Below are 18,906 nucleotides of genomic sequence, written 5' to 3' on the forward strand. Positions count from 1 at the left end.
CATCAGCAGCAGGAGCCTTAGCCTTAGCCTTCTCCTCTGCCTCCAACCGGGTGGCGCACTGCGCCATCAGAGTTCTCTTCAACCGCTCGGAAAGATAGTTGAAGTTGGCCTCCCTGTTGTGCTTCCAGAAGTCGTAAAAGCAGAGGAGGGTGGCCTCCTTATACTTCTTCAAGTTCATGGCCCCTTCCTCCTCAACCTCCTGCACTCGCCCCTCGAGTTCCCGCACTCGCTCCTCGAGCTTCTTCACCTCATCCGTGCTGGCGGTCAAATCGAGTTTAAGCTGCTTGCACTATTGGGTAACAAGTACAGAACTTTCCCTCCATTTCTGCCGGTCCTCGTTGGCTTTCTTCAAGGCCCCTTGGCTATCCTGAAGCTCATTGGTGAGAGTGGCTTGGTCCTCGCACAGCTGCTCGTTCAGCTTGGACAGCTCCTTGTTCTCCTCGAGCAGCTTGTTGTTCTCATCCTCAAGAGCTTGCTTAGCCTGGGCAAGCCTGGAGTCGAAGTTCTGTCCTCGAGAAACCAACGCCCCAGCACGGCGCCAGCTAGCAGTTAAAGACAACAGCCCCTGAAGACAAAGAATGAGATAAAGTAAGGAAAAGAAGTCAGACATAAATGATGAAGTAGCAGAAGATGACTTACGCTGACTATCTCATTCAACCCTTTGTTGATGATTTGGTCGACCTCCATTGAGGCAGTTTCATGGATGGCGCCCTGGATGCGTCTGTGCTTCGAGAGCTTGTAAATCCTCTCCCTGGCCGACCCGACCACGAGGCTGGACAGGGAGCCTTCGGGCAAGTTGTCCAGTGCCTCCTTGTCAGCGGCCCTAGAGGAGGGCTGTGGATTAGCAGTTGAGGGGGTCGACTGCTCAGTGGGGGGTGGAGGTGTTGTGTTCTCCTTGGAAGGTGCAGCGGCAGGAGCATCTTCTGCTCGAGCCTTCTTCGAGGGGGTCTTGCTGCTTTCCCCTCGAGCCCTCTTGCCATCCTTCTTCGGGACAGAAGAGGCTGCGGCAGCCTGGTAATGAGCGAAGACGTCCTCGGAGTCCATACTTGCACCAAAGGAAACAACTCGAGCAGTAAGATTAAATGGTCATTGGGGGGAACAGAGATAAAAGTAAAAGGATTACAAGTAAAGTACCCAGGCTACAACTACTGGTCGTAGCATTATTTACTGAACTACCTAGTTCCTGGAAGAAATCTGAGTTTAAAGAGGGAGCATTCCTAAAGTTGCCGTCCCCATCAAATAGATGAGAGGGAATTGGCAAATTATTTAAAAGCGAGATTATTGCACCGTTTATATCCGACGAATCGTCAGAAAGTTCGGTAGGCTCGACAGCCTTTTGTTTTCCCGTGCCCTTGGGGACTGAAGGTTTCTCTGCTCGGGGGGGGGACGGCAGGTTCCCTGATCGTAACCCTAGTTGGCCGCCTCTGAGGAGGCGGCGCCTGAGGTTGCTGCTCGGGTTCCTGCTCAGGCTCCGCGTCGGCTTGGACACCGCCCGCCGATGGTTCATTCGTCGCAGATTGGGAGCCCCAAAGGCCGACTAGCCTAAGGTTAGCCCGTTGACTAATTTTTTTACACCTTTATCAACATTCGGCATGCTGGCTAAGAGTGTTGCTCTTGACTCCATCCCTGGAGTAGGGACTGGAAGTAACCAGGGGCCTGGAACACAATGGATGTCAAGATATAATGACAGAAAAGCACTAAGTAAAGAAACTGCTCGCGTAAGAATTCTTTAACTCCTCGGGTGAAAGCCAGGTTGTCCGCAGCAAGGTTAGGAGTGAGGAAGTATTCATGATGATACTTCCCCACATTAGAGATATGTGTGGTGCCGGATAAAAAAGTACGTCCGAATTCCTGATGGTAGAAGTGAAAAAACCCCGTACCATCTTGGTTGGGGTTGGACTTAAGGTCAAAAATAAAATTGACCTCGTGGGGGGAAGGTACTGGCCATTTTTTGAGCTTATAAAGGATATAGAGTACGACCAGCATCCTATATCCGTTCGGGGTGATTTGAAAGGGGGCTACTCCGAAGTAATTAGCCACCCCCTGAAAAAACGAGTGAAAAGGCAGGGTGGCACCTGCTTCAATGTGGAACCTCGACCAGGCGCTGTAAGCCCCGCCTGGCAAGTTGGCGCGCTGGTCGATAGATGGTTTGACTAAGGTCACACCCGTCAGATTGTATCTGTTTAAATAGTTGGCAATCATCCGTAGTGTCACCGTACTTTGAGGGGCGATGTGCCACGCAACAGCTGGCTGGTCAACATGGCGAGGGCGGGCACGCCTTTGGACATTGGTCTCTGGAGCGAATTCGCCTCGACCACTGGTCGAGGGGGCATCAGCAGAAGGCTGGCCTGAGGAGTTAGGGTCTTTCCTTTTTCGAGCCTTTGTTTTTGTTCAGGCCATTCTCTGATTGGGGATTGGAGGACGGTTTGAGCTAGGGTGAGAGAAGGGGATTTTTGGTATCAAAGTAGATGGGTTCTCTTCTCCTTCAAGTAGTTGGGCCAAGAGGTCGTCTTCAATAGGTCTTTCTCCCCCCCAAGGGTCTTGCATATGAACTGCAAACAGACAATGGAGGAGATAAGACACAGTCCGCGGAGTAGTGTGGAAGAATGGGATAACGTTGCTCGTGTCTAAATAACCAGCAGCATCCTACTCCTATGCTAAGTTCGGCATTAACAGTTTGAAAAACGGATCAGAAAGGAAGTAAACTGTTTTATGAAAAAGTACTGTTTCGACTCCTAAAGGGCGGGAAAAAACCCAGTTTTTTCACCTAGCTTAAAGATTGAATTTTTACGTCGATCTTACGCCCTAAGCCTATGATCCTTACTATCAAACTAAGTCCTAACCTATACAAAGCATAAAGACGCCCTCTTACCAAGCAGTGGAAGGTTTATAAAAAAAAATCCTCATAAAACCCTATTCAAGAACACGGAAATTACAGAACCTACAAACGACATGCATGGTAGAATGAAAAGTTTAAAAAGACAAGGTGATTACCTGGGCGAAGATGGAGGTTTGGAAGAGAATGAAAAGGTTCGAGTCGGGAAGATCCTCGGCTAGACGACTGACTGGTTTCGAAGCTCTGAAGGCAGGGTTCTTGAAGTTCTTAACAAAGACGGTAAGAAAAACTTTTTTGAGAAGGAAAATGAAGGTATATATGGGGACCGAGGTATAGCCAAAAAGTAGCAATCATTATTTTTAATTCTTGAAACGTGGGGAAGTGTATAAGCCGTCAATTTGTTTCTTGAAAACTGAAAAGGCTTGATTAGACATTGTTGATGCGGTTCTTCGCCAACAGGTAATTAAGAAAAGAAGAGAAAGAGATTAGTGCTTAGGTTGAACCGAGATAGATAAATGATCTTAGAAATGAAATGGTGACTCAAAATACGTTTTTTAAGTGGTTCAAACGTTAAAATTCTTCTACTCCACTAGTCAGTATTATTGCTATATACTGGGTATTTGATTACAGGGTGTTTCTTACAATATAGAATCCAACCTCTATTAACTCCCAAGGTCTCCATATTTATAGGAGAGGGCACCTGGGAGTTGGTAAAAAGGTCATCCCGTGACCTTCTTACCTATCATGTCAACTCTGTGACGTTCATGATTAATTCCTAAACCTGACACATTAGTGTGGTCAAATCAATAGGTAAGGGGATAATGGGCCGCACGGCCCAGCCCAATCGTGGGTGTCTGAACACGCACATTCCTGCTGCGTATCCCAGAAGTCAGGGGTATATCAGACACGTGATGTCTGATATATGCACGTTTATCTTGCGTGATTGAATTTATAAAAGGTCACAGCCTCCAACTCCAGCTCGTACCACGAGCTGGATGCTTCCCTCGACCTGTGGTCCTCAGAGCCTAGGCCCAGTCCTTAAGGAATCTTGGCGAACCCTTAGGTTACCTCGAGCTAAGGAGGTAGGATCTTATGACGGCAGCTCCGGTCTTGGGGATGTTCACGTGGTAGTCCTGATTAGGCCGTATCCCATCTCGCTAATCAGCCCGTGGGAAAATCAGGGCGTACAGACATAATCATGTCATGGTTTTCAAAAACGCACGGGGATTCTGACAGACATCGTGGGGATATGAACGGTTGTTTCCTTAAAGTTTCTTTATTGCTGGTCGTACTAAAAAAACTTGGGGGGGCAAATGTTATCCAAAAAACAAGCATGGTTGACATGGCAAACATTTAGTACACGTGGCTACCATCTGGCAGAATTCGTGCTCGACCATTGACCAGGAATACATCTACTGTCACGACGTTCGGTCTCTTCATACGACCAGCCTGGTCGTATGCATGCTATATGCGGAAAAGATCCCATGCAGTTATGATAGTATCCGAAATTATCTCCCATGATTTTCTGAGTATCTGATTATTTAGGAAATCATATCTGTAACAAATTAATGTAAATCCTCCTTGAGCCTATAAATAGAGAAGGAGGGCTCACGGGAAAGGGATCTTCTTCTTCTTTTTTGCTTCTTGATCATTTGATATATTGTCTTGTTCTTCAGAGGTGGGTGAAACTCATTGAACCCTAGTTCTTTGATCACTCATTTGAATCCTATATCAATAACAATTTAAGTGGACGTAGGTTATTACCAGATTTTGGGGCCGAACCACTATAAATTCTTGTGTCCTTTATTATTTCGTCATCACATTATTTCCAACGTGTTTGTCCACATCAAGCAAATTTGACTCCGTGTCAGTTGGCTAAAATCAGGGTCAACACAAGGAGTGCACTGGTGGTGGTCGTTTGGATCGAGTTGGCTCGAGGCGGTCAGAAAACACTCGGAAGTGTTTGGAAAACATAGCACCACCGCGGCTTCGAACGACTCTAGGCAGCAGAGGGCGGTGCGTGAGGGGCTGGGCTCGCGGGGGTCGAAGGTCGGCGACCTTCTGCGTCCAATGAGGCGGCGCGTAGGCGGTGGTCAGGGCCCCGTACTGACGCAGGTGAGAGAGAGTTCTAGAGGGAGAGGCGACTAATTTTTTTCTTCTTCCTTTGTGTGTGCTGATGATAAATGATGCCCTAATATAGCCCAATTCGAAAATGATAGAAATTTTTGTCATTTTTTACTTAAAAGTTTTTAGGACACGCTTTGGGAGCTTTTAATACTCTTTTAGGACACCCAAAGCGATCCCTTAAAAGTTACTACTCATATTAAATTTAAATTTTCTATTCAGGTTTTTTAGGACTCATATATGTTTTTAGGACACTCACTGGGAGTCCTAAAATATGTTTTTAAGGACTCTCAATGAGTGTCCTAAAAAGTTCAGGAATTTTTGTTAAAAAAAAATTCAAACTTTTAGGACACACATAAATTTTTAGGGCTCGTACTATGTGTCCTAAATTTTTTTTTTTAAAGACTCTCAATGAGTGTCCTAAAAAATTTCAGGAGCTGTTTTTATGACTTGTATATAGGTGAGTGCCCTAAAATAATGTAAAAAAAAAGCTGCTTTTGTAATAGTAATTATAATTAACAAGATTAGTATTATAAAATCACAAGAGACACGGTTATATTTCCTAGTTCCTTAATAAAGTGATAGTTAATCATGTCCCACCTCCTCTTGTTCTCTTGATTCTTGAAATGCCAATCATGCTTTAAGATGTGTTAACTATGTTTATTAGGAAACAAACAAGATATATTCAACCTTTATTTTGGTCTTTTCTGGTGCCATTGATTATTATTATTATTATTATTATTATTATCAAATGAGGATAATATCTTTTAAAATCAAGAGACATATAATTTCCGATAATTATTGGGTTGGATTTATAAAATTAACTCCTTATTATATATATTATTTATTCATTAATTAATGAATGAAGATAATGATAAATTGCTCTTCCGCACACTTTCCATTTTCTTCTCTGTCTGAAGAAGAGGCGCTGACAAGTTCCTGCTCCACACAATCCCATCTAAATTTCTTAATTTATTTATTAAGAAATTATAGAAGAAAAAATATATAAAGTTAGGGACTTTAAAGTAATTTCAGCTGCTCTATCTGATTAATAACCTTATCACCCTGATATTTCAATAAATGAAATAATTTTTTATATTCTGCATACATGTCATTTGGTCGCATTACCTGCTAGCTAACAAACAATATTGTGTTGAATTTTTTTGGTGTGTTACAATACATAATTAGTTGAAATATGCAATTAATCAGTTATTAGTTGGTAAATAATAATTATTAGTTGAGTGGTAGTGTATATATTCTTTTTTTTTTTTAAATATGCCAAACTTAATGCGAGGTTTTTGTCTATAAAAGGTACCCTTGGGGGGCTCCTCTTAATTACGAAATTCATCTCTATAGTGAAGCTTAGCCTATTCTCAAACTTAAAAATAAAAGAGAGAGAAAAAAAGAAAAAGAAAAGACCTCTCATCTGAATAGTAATACATATATATATAATGTCTATGGCTGATCAAGAAGATGGTATTGATGATTATACAGAAGATGGAACTGTGGATCTTAAGGGAAACCCTATTCTTAGATCCAAACGAGGTGGATGGAGAGCTTGTTCCTTTGTTGTTGGTAATCTCTCTTCCTCTCTAACGACGTCGTTTTGATTTATACATACATACATGGTCGATTAATTAATTAATTAGTTGTTGTTGAAATGAGAGGATGAACTTGGTGTCTGTTGATTTGTGTTCTGAGTTATCTGAAACAAAATTAAAAAAGATGAGGAATAATATCTATTAAGTAATTAACATGTGAAAGTAATAGCAAATTTTGTAAATAGCGATAATAATGATTGATTAGTTTGTAAGAGCAATCTTTCCTTAAATAATTAGTTTTGTTAGTTTTGGTTCAGAGAGTTGATTTCGTTCCCAGCTTCCCCTTGCTCGGTCGGTTCTGTTCTTCAACATGTGAACACAAATAATTGGCTAATCCCTTCTCTCTCTCTCTCTCTCTCTCTCTCTCTCTCTCTCTCTCTTTCCAATATTTTTCATATTTGGATATTACATTTTTGCCACATATTTTAAATCAACTTCTTTGTGGAGACTTATAGCAAAATTAACCCAATTTTGGTATCTATATCTATATCAAGTTGTTATACTGATCACGACAAATATATATACGAGTATATTTGAAAATGTATTGGTTCATTGTGATTTTGTTTTTTGTTTTTTGAAAGGGAGTTTATTATGAATTTACCAAATGTATAAATAACATAATTAATTTGTATTACTTTTTGTTGTTCTAGTACAAGTGATCACGAGAAATTTTTAGCTACGCGTATAAAGCTACCCTATTTATAAACATCATTAATATTAATATAGCCATTTGTAGGTGTATATATATATATATTGATTTATATGATATAGACAACTCAGTAGTATATAATGAGTAATACAATAGCTCGAGTACGATTTTGACTCTTGTAGATGTAAATTTCATTATTTTTTGTAGACTTTGAATTGGTTTGGTCTCTTAACTGGTAAATGCATTTATTCAATAGTCAGCTTTTTCATTAATTGTACATCAACCATTTTTGTATATTTATTATCAGTTTTAATTGGTAGATTTTTATTAAAAGATTATTAAATTTAATAATTCATTCAAAATATTTAATAAATTATGACAATTCAGTGTTGAAATTAACAACAATATAATCTATTTTTTTTTCGTTTTAGAAATATAACTACCACAGACTTAGCTATTGACAACGAAAACATATTAATTAATAATATGTCATGGTAGCCATGTTTACTCTATATATTCTCTTAGATACCTTTAAGATAACCAACATCAATCCAGCTAAATGTATGATTTAAAATGTCCTAACTATAATTATTAAATTATTGAAAAAAAAACTATTCATTAAATTATGAGAAGTGAGATTCTATTTTAAATTCAAACACTACCCTCATGTGATATTGGACATTAAAAATATCTTTTCCTTACTAAGATAATTTCTATATACAATTTGACCAAAATTTAATAAAGCATGTGCTATATAAATATATATATGTGTGTTTATGTTTGTAATATGGATAATTTTATTGAATGAAGTATACGAGGTGTTTGAAAGAATGGCGTATTATGGGATTCAATCCAATTTGGTTATCTATTTGACGAAGAAGCTCCATCAAGGTACGGTGGCCTCTTCTAATAACGTGACCAACTGGGTGGGAACCATTTGGCTGACTCCTATTTTGGGTGCTTACATTGCCGATGCTCACCTCGGTCGATACCGGACTTTTCTTGTTGCATCCTCCATCTATCTTACGGTACGTACGATTTTTATTATGGCACGACTACAATAGTGTACGTTTTTGTTTTGAGAATTGCTAAGGAGTATTATTGGTGCCCAACACCACAAGTAGGTATCATATCGCTATTGGTGTAATCCAATATCATGTCCTACTTATTTGAATCTAATAAGTATTATGAGTTATCGCTAACCAATTATAAGGTACCATCTCATGTGGTGTTGGGCACCTTAAGGTGCCAAATAACAACACTCTTTTGTTTTTATGCACTATCATAGTAAATTGTACAATTGTATATATGTGGATCTCGATTTTTTTACATGATGATATTCAAGAAAATCGGAATAATTTAAGGTACCAAAATAAGGTCTTAAACAATATTTGTGCACAGAGCGATATTGAAAGTTTGGAAGCCTATTTCAGTATTCTAAATTATTTAAATTTTTCTGAAAATTTACAGGAGGTCCACAATGACTACAATAAATACTTTCATATAAAAAAAATATGAGATTATAATTAATATTCGTATGTAAAAATATACAATTTTCTATGATTTGTATCCGAGTACAAATCTATATTATGAAACTTACATACAAAAATATCTTGAGCTTAAGACAAATTATTATCTCACTTTTAAAAAAATACAAGTTTAATTGTTATATAAGAAATCAGTGACAAATAGCATGCTTCAAGTTTAATTATTTAAATATATATATTTCTTGTTTGTTTCTTCTTGCTAAGAAAAAACAAAACCCTAGAAACGTTTACAGGCAGCTAGCTCATTATTTTATCGGGTAGCTTCGATAAGTACGACTAATTAGCTTTATACTAATTAGATCTAGAATCTAGATATCGAGTAAAAAAAAGGTCATAATAATTAATTTGGTTTGGTAAAGAGAGATGGATATAGGAAGATGTGCTTGGCCTAGTTTATGAAAACTTTGACTTTGAAATGAAGACATCTTGGTCCATACATGTCACATGCTTTGACATTAATATGTATATATATATTATAACCATGAAATTGATATATGATTAATATAGAAAAATATGAAAAGGATGAGGAAGATTTATTGGACCTTTCCTTCACACAAGTTGAGCTAATTTTGTCTTGTGGTGAAGTGTGGTCCTACAGTGTAATAAGATTACAGAGAAGCATTTCTTGTACTTGTCTTGAGTCAAAACTGTTCTCTAGCTTAGCTTTTATAAGATAAGATATTAGTCGACACGTGAGTCACCTAGTGAGCTTTTAGAGGAGTATCGAAAGTTATTGAATATTAATATATATGTACGGCCAAACAAACAAAATAATATATTAATAAAAGACAAGAAGAAGTATTATAATTAACAAGTGGTAATGTATTTACGTATATTATTTGTCTATATCTGTTTTTAATACTTTTGGTGGTCTTCCATAGTAAAAACCAACACTCTCTGCCCTTAAGATTATTGCATATATATATATATATATAAAACTAATCTAGATTTATTTTTTTAAAAAAAGAAAAAGTTGAAATAAAAGAATAATGCAGACATTTTTAGTCTATTTTCGTTCAATTATATAATTTTTTTGAAAATTAAATTTCTCTCCAACCCCTAGATAGTCAAATACAAAATAGCAAAATATATAGATACAAATTTACATTATAACACAAAACAAAATAATGATGTTGATTGATGACAAAGTTATGACAATTTTTTTTTCGATCTTAAATTATGTTGTGATTGAAAATAAGATATTTTGTAGTGTGATAATCTCTTAAATAGTAACTTAGTGTGGGATTTTTAGATAATATAAAACATGTTGGTATTAGAAAAAAGTGTAACCTAGAGTTACCAACAATAGTTTAGTTGGTAACCATATTTTTATAAACATCAACGCTTTTATTATTTGTCAAAATATTATATGAAATAAAGTATTGAAAATAACCAACTCTCATTTGTAAATCTGTAGTTCATAGATTATATCTTTCTTTCTTAAGTCCATAATGAATGCTAATTTTCGAAATATAAACAATTTGCTTTATATGCTCTAATTACTATTTTAAGCATTTTTTTGGGGCATGCATGCAAACATGTACTTTTAACTACATAAAATATACAATCAATTTAAAATTTTGTTATGTAAAATTTGTCAGTGGTTTATGGTAAAGTAATTAATAAGTTGGATTGAATTAATAAAATTTATTTACTAATTTTTTTAATTAATTAACAGGGAATGGTCGTGCTGACTCTATCAGTTTCAATTCCTTCACTAAAACCTCCTCCTTGCCTAGATCCTAACTTGAACAACTGCAAGAAGGCCTCTACCTTACAATTAGCAGTGTTTTATGGCGCACTCTACACTCTAGCCCTCGGAACCGGTGGCACCAAACCGAACATCTCGACGATTGGGGCCGACCAATTCGATGATTTCTATCCAAAGGAGAAGAAGCAAAAGCTTTCCTTCTTCAATTGGTGGATGTTTAGCATCTTCTTTGGAACATTTTTTGCTAACACAGTTCTTGTTTGGTTACAAGATAATATTGGTTGCACACTTGGATATGCTCTCCCAACTCTTGGGCTTGCTATTTCTATTGGCATATTTTTGGCGGGGACACCATTCTATAGACACAAAATGCCAACAGGAAGCCCTTTTGTGAAAATGGCCCAAGTCATTTTAGCTGCCATGAGGAAATGGAAGGTACCTCTTCCTCATGATTCCAATGACCTTTATGAGCTTGATTCGGAAGTATACGAGAAGAAAGGGAATTATAGAATTGATCCCACACCGTCTTTAAGGTTAGCATATGTACTATAATTTATTATATGATTTATATATTTTTGTACCACGTATTTTGTCTTATTATTTGTTTAGACTTTGCAATTTTGAAAAATTATTTTTTGAACCCTATATTTTGTAATGGTTACCCTAAACGTGATTTTGGTCAAAATTTTCTCAACTGAAATCACAAATAATTTACTAAACTAAGAGCACTAACATTAGATGAACTAAACTGTGTTATTCTTTATAATATAGAGAAAAAAGAGTTAAAGTAGCCTTCCATTGGATAATGTAAAGTTATCTTTTTTTACCTAAATGAATAGTATTTCTTTATATATAGTGAAATACTATTCATCAAGCTATAAATATTTTATTATTTTTTTTATAAACTTTTGTATATATATGAGTGTGATACTATTATGTTTAATTATTTTATTTCTTAAAATAAATAAAATATTTTTAAAAATATAATATATAAATAATATAAAGAAGCAGATGTATAGTATAATGTAAAAGTTTTGAGGTAAATTATAAAAATGTATGTTTTTGTGATATATTTTATACTACACTTTCTTTATAATATTTAGCTAAAACTCATAAAAACATCTTCCATCAGCTCCTTTATACATATATTTATAATAGCTATGCACAAACTCCAATTAATCCATATCTACATTTACATAACATTTACATATCCTTTATATAATATTTTAATATTTTTTTTATAACTTTTCTCTCTCTATTTAGTATATATTTATTATTTTTTTTCCTTTTTCAATTATTTTATTTGACTTTAAGTAATAAAATATGTTTAAAGATATAATATTGAAATGATGTAAATAAATATATAGAGAAGTTGATATATGGTATAATATAAAACTTAGAGGTAAAATAGAAAAAATGTGTGTTTTGATGAGGTATTTTAAAGGATGGAGTAGAACAGCCAATGTGAATGCTCTAACAATTCAGAACAAAAATAAAATTATTTTGCCTAAAATCTGTATTGTTATATTCAATTTTTTTTATCATAATTCAATTTATGAGCCGATTTGAATTATTTTATAAAATATAGGATCTAAAAATAAATTTTTTAAAACACAGCTACAACAGTTAATCGAATAAAAATACAAATTCCACCCTTTATTATATATATATACATGATATAACTAACTGAGTATCCTAAATTTGAACAAGTATATGATATTTATATATTGCATGGAAAAGTAAGTGATTTTAATATTAGTAAGACTAAATAAAAAATAATTTAATAGATAAAATGAAAAATACTTTCACAGAAATTGAGAAATTTTAGATAAATTGTAAGGATGTATAAGAATTACTAAGATATATAAAATTATTAACTGATATTGAAATTAAAACATGCATGCATATTTACATATATAAATATAAATATATATAATTTAATGAATATGGGATATGAACATATGATATGCAGGTGCCTTAGCAAAGCTTCAGTGAAAACAGGCTCAACAAGCCCATGGCAACTATGCTCAGTGACTAATGTGGAAGAAACCAAACAAATGGTACGAATGCTACCGATATTGATAGCAACTTTCGTTCCAAGCATTATGCTTGCTCAAATCAACACCCTCTTTGTCAAGCAAGGAACCACTCTACAAAGAGATATAGGCAGCTTCAAAATCCCACCTGCAAGTCTCATTGGTTTCGTAACCCTATCCATGCTCATCAGTGTAGTCCTCTACGATTGGTACTTTGTCAAGATCATCCGGAAATGGACCAAAAACCCTAGAGGAATCACACTCCTCCAGAGAATGGGAATAGGAATGGTCTTTCACATCATACTTATGTCTATAGCCTCTCTTACCGAGAGACACAGACTCAGTGTTGCAAGAGAACATGGACTTATCAAGAATGGAGGACAAGTTCCTCTCTCCATCTTCATTTTGCTTCCCCAATTCGTCCTCATGGGCACCGCCGACGCTTTCTTGGAGGTGGCGAAAATCGAGTTTTTCTATGATCAAGCGCCGGAGAATATGAAGAGCCTTGGAACTTCTTATGCCATGACTACTTTAGGTGTTGGAAGCTTTCTCAGTAGTTTTCTTCTTTCTACGGTTTCTGATATTACCAAGAGGAATGGCCACCATGGATGGATTCTCAACAACCTAAATGATTCCCATCTCGACTATTACTATGCTTTCTTTGCATTGTTGAGCTTTCTTAACTTCATTTGTTTCTTGTTTATCTCTAAGTATTATGTGTATAAGGCTGAAGTTTCGGATTCCATTCATGTACTAACACAAGAATTGAAAGGGACGAGGCCTAGTGATCATAATGATTCATAGTTGATCAATACTTAGGAAACTTTGATAGTTTTGTTAGTTTAATTGGGTGATCATAATATATATATATATATATATATATATATACAGGAGAGGTTCAATCCAGTATGTTAATAATTTATACCCCTGGTTTTACATGATCCTCATTTGGTACAACTGTTAGATATGAATCATGCTCAACCATCGCCAACTTGTTTGTAGTCCATTCATCATCTAATATTGAATATGTGATTATCAAAATAATAGTAACAATGGTAAAAATTCACTGACATGGTTGAAACAACAAATCACAGCAGCTATTAATGGCCATGAACTCATGCATTTTCTTGACAGCTCCAAAGCACTCCAAAAAAATTCACAAGTGTATCAGATGGGACTAATGATGTTGTAAATCCAGAATTCTTACTATGGCAAAGGCAAGATCAGTTACTTCTTTCGTGGTTACTTTCTTCAATGTCTGAAACTCTTCTTACAAAGATGGTTGGCTGTTCCACTTCGGCTCAAGTTTGGAGAACTCTTGAACAGCATATTACAACTCAAACCTGGGCCAAAATATCTCAAGAAGGGATTTCTTATGTACTATCTTCTCAAGATCACATTGATGCCATCTTTAATGGCCTTCCTAATGAGTTATGACTCCTTTATTATTTCTGTCAACACCAGAATTGAACCCTACAGTGTTGAGCAACTTGAAGCCTTACTCCTAGCTCAAGAATCTACTGCTGCTGCAAATCTTGTCACACAAAAGCCTTTCAATCGGCACAAAGGTAGAGAGAAACCAATCCCAATAATAATCAGCACAACTCCTTCAACAATTTCAGCAGAGGTGGAAACAAAAACTCAAGTGGAAATTCAAGTTCTTTCCCTCAAAATAGCTTAAGGCCACCATTTTCTGGTCGAGGCATGGTCAACTTTTCCACCAACAATGGCAGACGTCCAGGCAGATATCAACAAGGCAATCAGACTCAATGTCAAGTGTGCTCTCTCTCGACTTGGTCATATTGCTGCCAACTATGGGGACAGGTATGACCAAAATGTTCATCCCAACAACAGTTCTCCATCCACCTCAAAGTCAAACAATATTACAGCAATGGTAGCTTCTCGATCAATGTTCTGGTCTTGATTTTTCATGGTACCCAGATTCAGGTGCTACAAACCATGTCACAAGTGATGCCTCCAATCTTGCTAAGAAACAAGCCTACAATGGCCCTGAACAACTACATATTGCTGATGGTTCAAGTCTAAAAATAACTAATATTTGACAAACTAATTTTCTTTCTCTGTTTCATCCAAGAATTCTATCTTTAACACAACTATTACATGTCCCTACTATTTCTAAAATTCTGATGAGTGTGTCTTGGTTTGCTGCTGATAACAATGTTTATTTTTCCCTTTATCTTAACATTTGTTTTGTTCGAGATTAGACCACTCACAAGATCTTAATGGAAGGAACACTCAAGGATGTTGTATATGTGTTTCAACAACCTTCTCTTAGTCATTACAACTCTCAAGATCACAATTCTTCTCGAGCAAAATCTCAAGGAAATATAGCTCCACTGGTTCTGTTTTAGATTCTAGTTAATATTTCCAAGATTTACAAATTTTGGTATGATAGACTGGGACATCCAGCTGTTAAACTTGTTGTTGGAAATGTGATTCAGCCAGTTAAGTGAGCTAGTACACGTGTGCACTCACCAAGATAATTATTTTAGTTACAGCCTTTTTGATTGTATATATATTGTAAGGCTTAGTTTATTATTGTGATAACAACATTGTAAAGTTTGAAAAGAGTTCTTGGTGAGCAGAGTTTAGTGAGAGAGTTTGGTGAGAATTCTGTTTTGTTTGAGAGAAGAATTCTGGGTTTTGTAACTTTGGTGATTGTGAGCTTGTCTCTTGTGTAATCTTTCTCTTTGTAATACTCTAATTGAATAAAGATTACCAGCCTTCTCATGGTTGTTCAGACCCTTGGAGTAGGTTCATGAGAATGAACCGAACCAAGTAAACTCTTGTTGTTATCTTGTTTTTATTATCTTGCTTAATAATGATTCTTTTGTTTAGTTCTTGTTTGTTTTGTTGTTTCACAACAATTGGTACCAGAGCCCAAGTTTGAAGATTGAATCAAGAACTTCTCGGTGGTCATCTCGGGTAATCAAGAATCAGAGCAAGAATGGCTTCAGTGAAATTTGAAGTAGATAAATTCACTGGAGAAAATGATTTCAGTTAATGGAGGATCAAAATGAAAGCCTTACTGGTGCATCAAGGTATCTCAGAGGCTATTGATGAAGATAAAATGAAGGAACTCAAAGATGAGAAGGTGAAGAGAGATGCAGAAACTAAAGCACACAGTGCCATATTGTTGAGTCTTGGTGATGAGGTCTTGAGGGAAGTGTCAAATGAAGAAACTGCAATCGGTCTATGGAAAATGTTAGCAACAATTTATCTAAAGAAATCTCTGGCTAATAAGCTTTATCTCAAAAAGAAGTTGTACACAATTCGAATGGATGATGAAAAGGAACTAAGAAAACATCTTGATGATTTCAACAAAAATATCTTGGAGCTGAACAACATAGGAGTAAGTATTGATGAAGAAGATCAAGGTATTATTCTTCTCAGTTCATTACCTAAATCTTATGAGCATTTTGTTGACACTATATTGTATGGAAAAAATTCTTTAACCATGTCTGAAGTGAAGGCAGCTTTAAATTCAAAAGAAATTCAGAATAAGTTTGAAGGAAAATGAGATTTTAATGGAGAGGGCCTTATGGTCAGAGGAAGAAGTGACAAAAGGATTTTCAAGAACCACAGAAACTCAAATGGTCACAGAAGTTAGAGCAGCCATCGAACAAAATCAAAGTTCAAGTCTGGGAAAATTTGTAATTACTGCAAGAAAGAGGGACATTACAAAAGTGACTGTTACTTCCTAAAAAACAAGCAAAATCGTGAGAAGAAAAATGAAAAGGGGGAAGTGTTATCTCTGACAGTGAAGGATATGATTAAGTCGATGTACTAGTGGTGTCTAAAACTGATTCTAGCCAAAATTGGATATTGGACTCTAGTTGTTCTTTTCATATGATTCCAAACAAGGATTTGTTTTGCTATTTTAAAGAGATATCAGGAGGGACTGTACTTCTAGGTGACAAGAAAGCTTGTAAAGTTCAGGGAGTTGGCTCTATAATCATAAAGATACATGATGGCATTCAAAGGACCATTCAAAATGTCAGATATGTTCCAGATCTTAGAAGGAATTTGTTATCTATTGGAACACTTGCAACAAGTGGTTGTGTTGTAAAAATTGATGGAGCTTCAATGAAAGTTATGAAAGGAACTCTTGTTGTAATTAAAGGAGAATACAGAAATGGACTCTATTTCTTGAATGGAAAAACGATCACTGGTATAGCTGCAAATGTAACAAGCAAAGATACTGATATGACAAAATTATGGCATTATAGGCTGGGACATGTCAGTGAGAGGGGAATCTCAAAATTGAAAAAGTAAGGTCTACTCAGTGGCAATGTTTGTAACAAGTTAGATTTTTGTGAAGAGTGTATATATGGGAAGACTTGTAGAGTAAAGTTTGACACTGGAAAACACATTTCAGAAGGGCCATTGGACTATTTACACTCGGATCTTTGGGGGCCATCAAAAGTACAAACTCTAGGTGGAGCTAACTAATTTTATGAGTATAATAGACGATTTCTCTAGGAAAGTGTGGGTGATACTCTTAAAATCTAAAGATCAAGCATTGGACAACTTCAAGAATTGGAAAAGACTGACAGAAAATCAGATTGGCAGAAAAATGAAGAAGCTTCGAACAGATAATGGATTGGAATATTGCTCAGGTGACTTCAATGAATTCTGTAAAAGGGAAGGCATAGCTAGACATCATACAGCAAGGAAAACTCCTCAACAAAAAGGTTTGGCAGAGAGAATGAACAGAACTCTTCTTGAGAGAGTAAGATGCATGTTAAAAGAAGTTGGATTAGAAAATAATTTATGGGGAGAGGCAGTCAAAACAGCAGGGTACTTAATAAACAGATGTCCATATGTTGTTCTCAAGTTTGAAACACCACAAGAAATATGGGCAAAAAGAAAACCTGCATATAATCATTTGAGGGTGTTCGGATGCACACCTTTTGCTCACATTAGACAAGATAAATTACAACCAAGGGCTGTAAAATGCATGTTTATTGGCTATCTAGATGGGGTAAAAGGTTACAAACTGTGGTGTCTTGAACTTGGATTTAAAAGATGCATAATAAGTAGGGATGTTGTGTTCAGAGAAGAAGGAATGCCAATGAAAAAGGATAAGGTTTCTGACCAAAAACAAGACAATGGTACTGCCAGAATTGAGGTGGAAAACATCAGTAAAATTCGATCTGAAGAATCTGCTACAAGGTCAGAGGAAGGTGGGAGTTCTACTAGTACTCATTTTGATCTAAGCAATTACCAGTTGGCTAGGGATAGAGAGAGAAGAGATGTTAGACCACCAGACAAGTTTGGCTATGTAGATTTCATAGCATATGCTCTTGTTGCAGCTGAAGAGATTGATAACTCAAAACCCACAAGTGTTAATGATGCTATAAACAATAAAGATGGCACAAAATGGAGACTAGAAATGGAGGATGAAATGAAATCTCTTATGAAGAACAACACCTAGGATATTTTAGACAAAATTAATGGACAGAAGCTTGTAGATTGCAAATGGATTTTCAAGAAAAAGGATGGCATACCAAGAATAGAAAAGGAAAGGTTTAAAGCAAGATTGGTTGCAAAGGGTTTTACTCAAAAAGAAGGTTTGAATTTCAATGAAATTTTTTCTCATGTGGTAAAACAAACATCAATTCGAGTTATAATAATAGCTAAGGCAGCTGTTGACCGCGTTTTTGGCCAACGACGTGAGAACGTCAAAAACGATGAAACCTTCAAGAGAAATAAAACGACACAGACGATTTTGAAAAGAAAGTAAATAACACACGTAATTTTTATAGTGGTTCAGCCCTAATATGTTGGTAATAGCCTAATCCACTTAGAGTTGTGATTATAGATCTGTACTCAAGATCAGATGAACCTGAGTCAATTGAGTTTCTTCAGTACAGATTAAAAGAATACAAGAACTCTCTCAACTACAAGCACTTTCTCTCTCTAGAAAATAAGAGTTCGAATCAAAAGCCCCCAAATTCCCAAAGTCTCAAAAAAGAAGAATCCCTTTTATGATGCCTTAAGCCTTGTATTTATAGGCTTAGGATCGTACAGATGATATCCCCCCATAATCGGGATATTTTATTATTCTCATTATATTTAAATTACAACAATATTCAGAATGTAACAGTACACCAAATTTGTGGGATAAATGAGAGATTCCCGCGCAAGCTGTTGAAGCCGTTTCTGGGAATCTTGACGTAGTCCTCCTTTATCTGGTCGACCCATATCTCATTCAAGCTGGTCGAATACTCCTTTACTGGGCAGTCACGCACTTGGTTGGGCAGTCATGCACTTGGCTGGGCAGACAGGTCATGACTGGTCGGACATGGTCATGACTGGGCAGACAAGATCACTCCTGGGTAGATAAGACCACTCCTGGGCAGACAAGATCACTCCTGG

The 18,906-nt window shown here is 36.2% G+C and overlaps 1 protein-coding gene across 1 annotated transcript; it reads left to right on the forward strand.

The window, feature by feature from the left end:
• The first annotated feature begins 6,290 nt into the window (after positions 1-6,290).
• LOC133819643 (protein NRT1/ PTR FAMILY 5.2-like) lies at positions 6,291-13,461 on the forward strand. Its single transcript, XM_062252942.1, has 4 exons — positions 6,291-6,535; positions 8,021-8,238; positions 10,436-11,001; positions 12,441-13,461. Exons 1-4 carry the CDS (start codon positions 6,412-6,414, stop codon positions 13,306-13,308), a joined length of 1,776 nt encoding a protein of 591 aa, XP_062108926.1. The 5' UTR covers positions 6,291-6,411; the 3' UTR covers positions 13,309-13,461.
• Positions 13,462-18,906: the final 5,445 nt, after the last annotated feature.

This window comes from Humulus lupulus, chromosome 2, assembly GCF_963169125.1.
Source record: "Humulus lupulus chromosome 2, drHumLupu1.1, whole genome shotgun sequence".
NCBI classification, from domain to species: domain Eukaryota; kingdom Viridiplantae; phylum Streptophyta; class Magnoliopsida; order Rosales; family Cannabaceae; genus Humulus; species Humulus lupulus.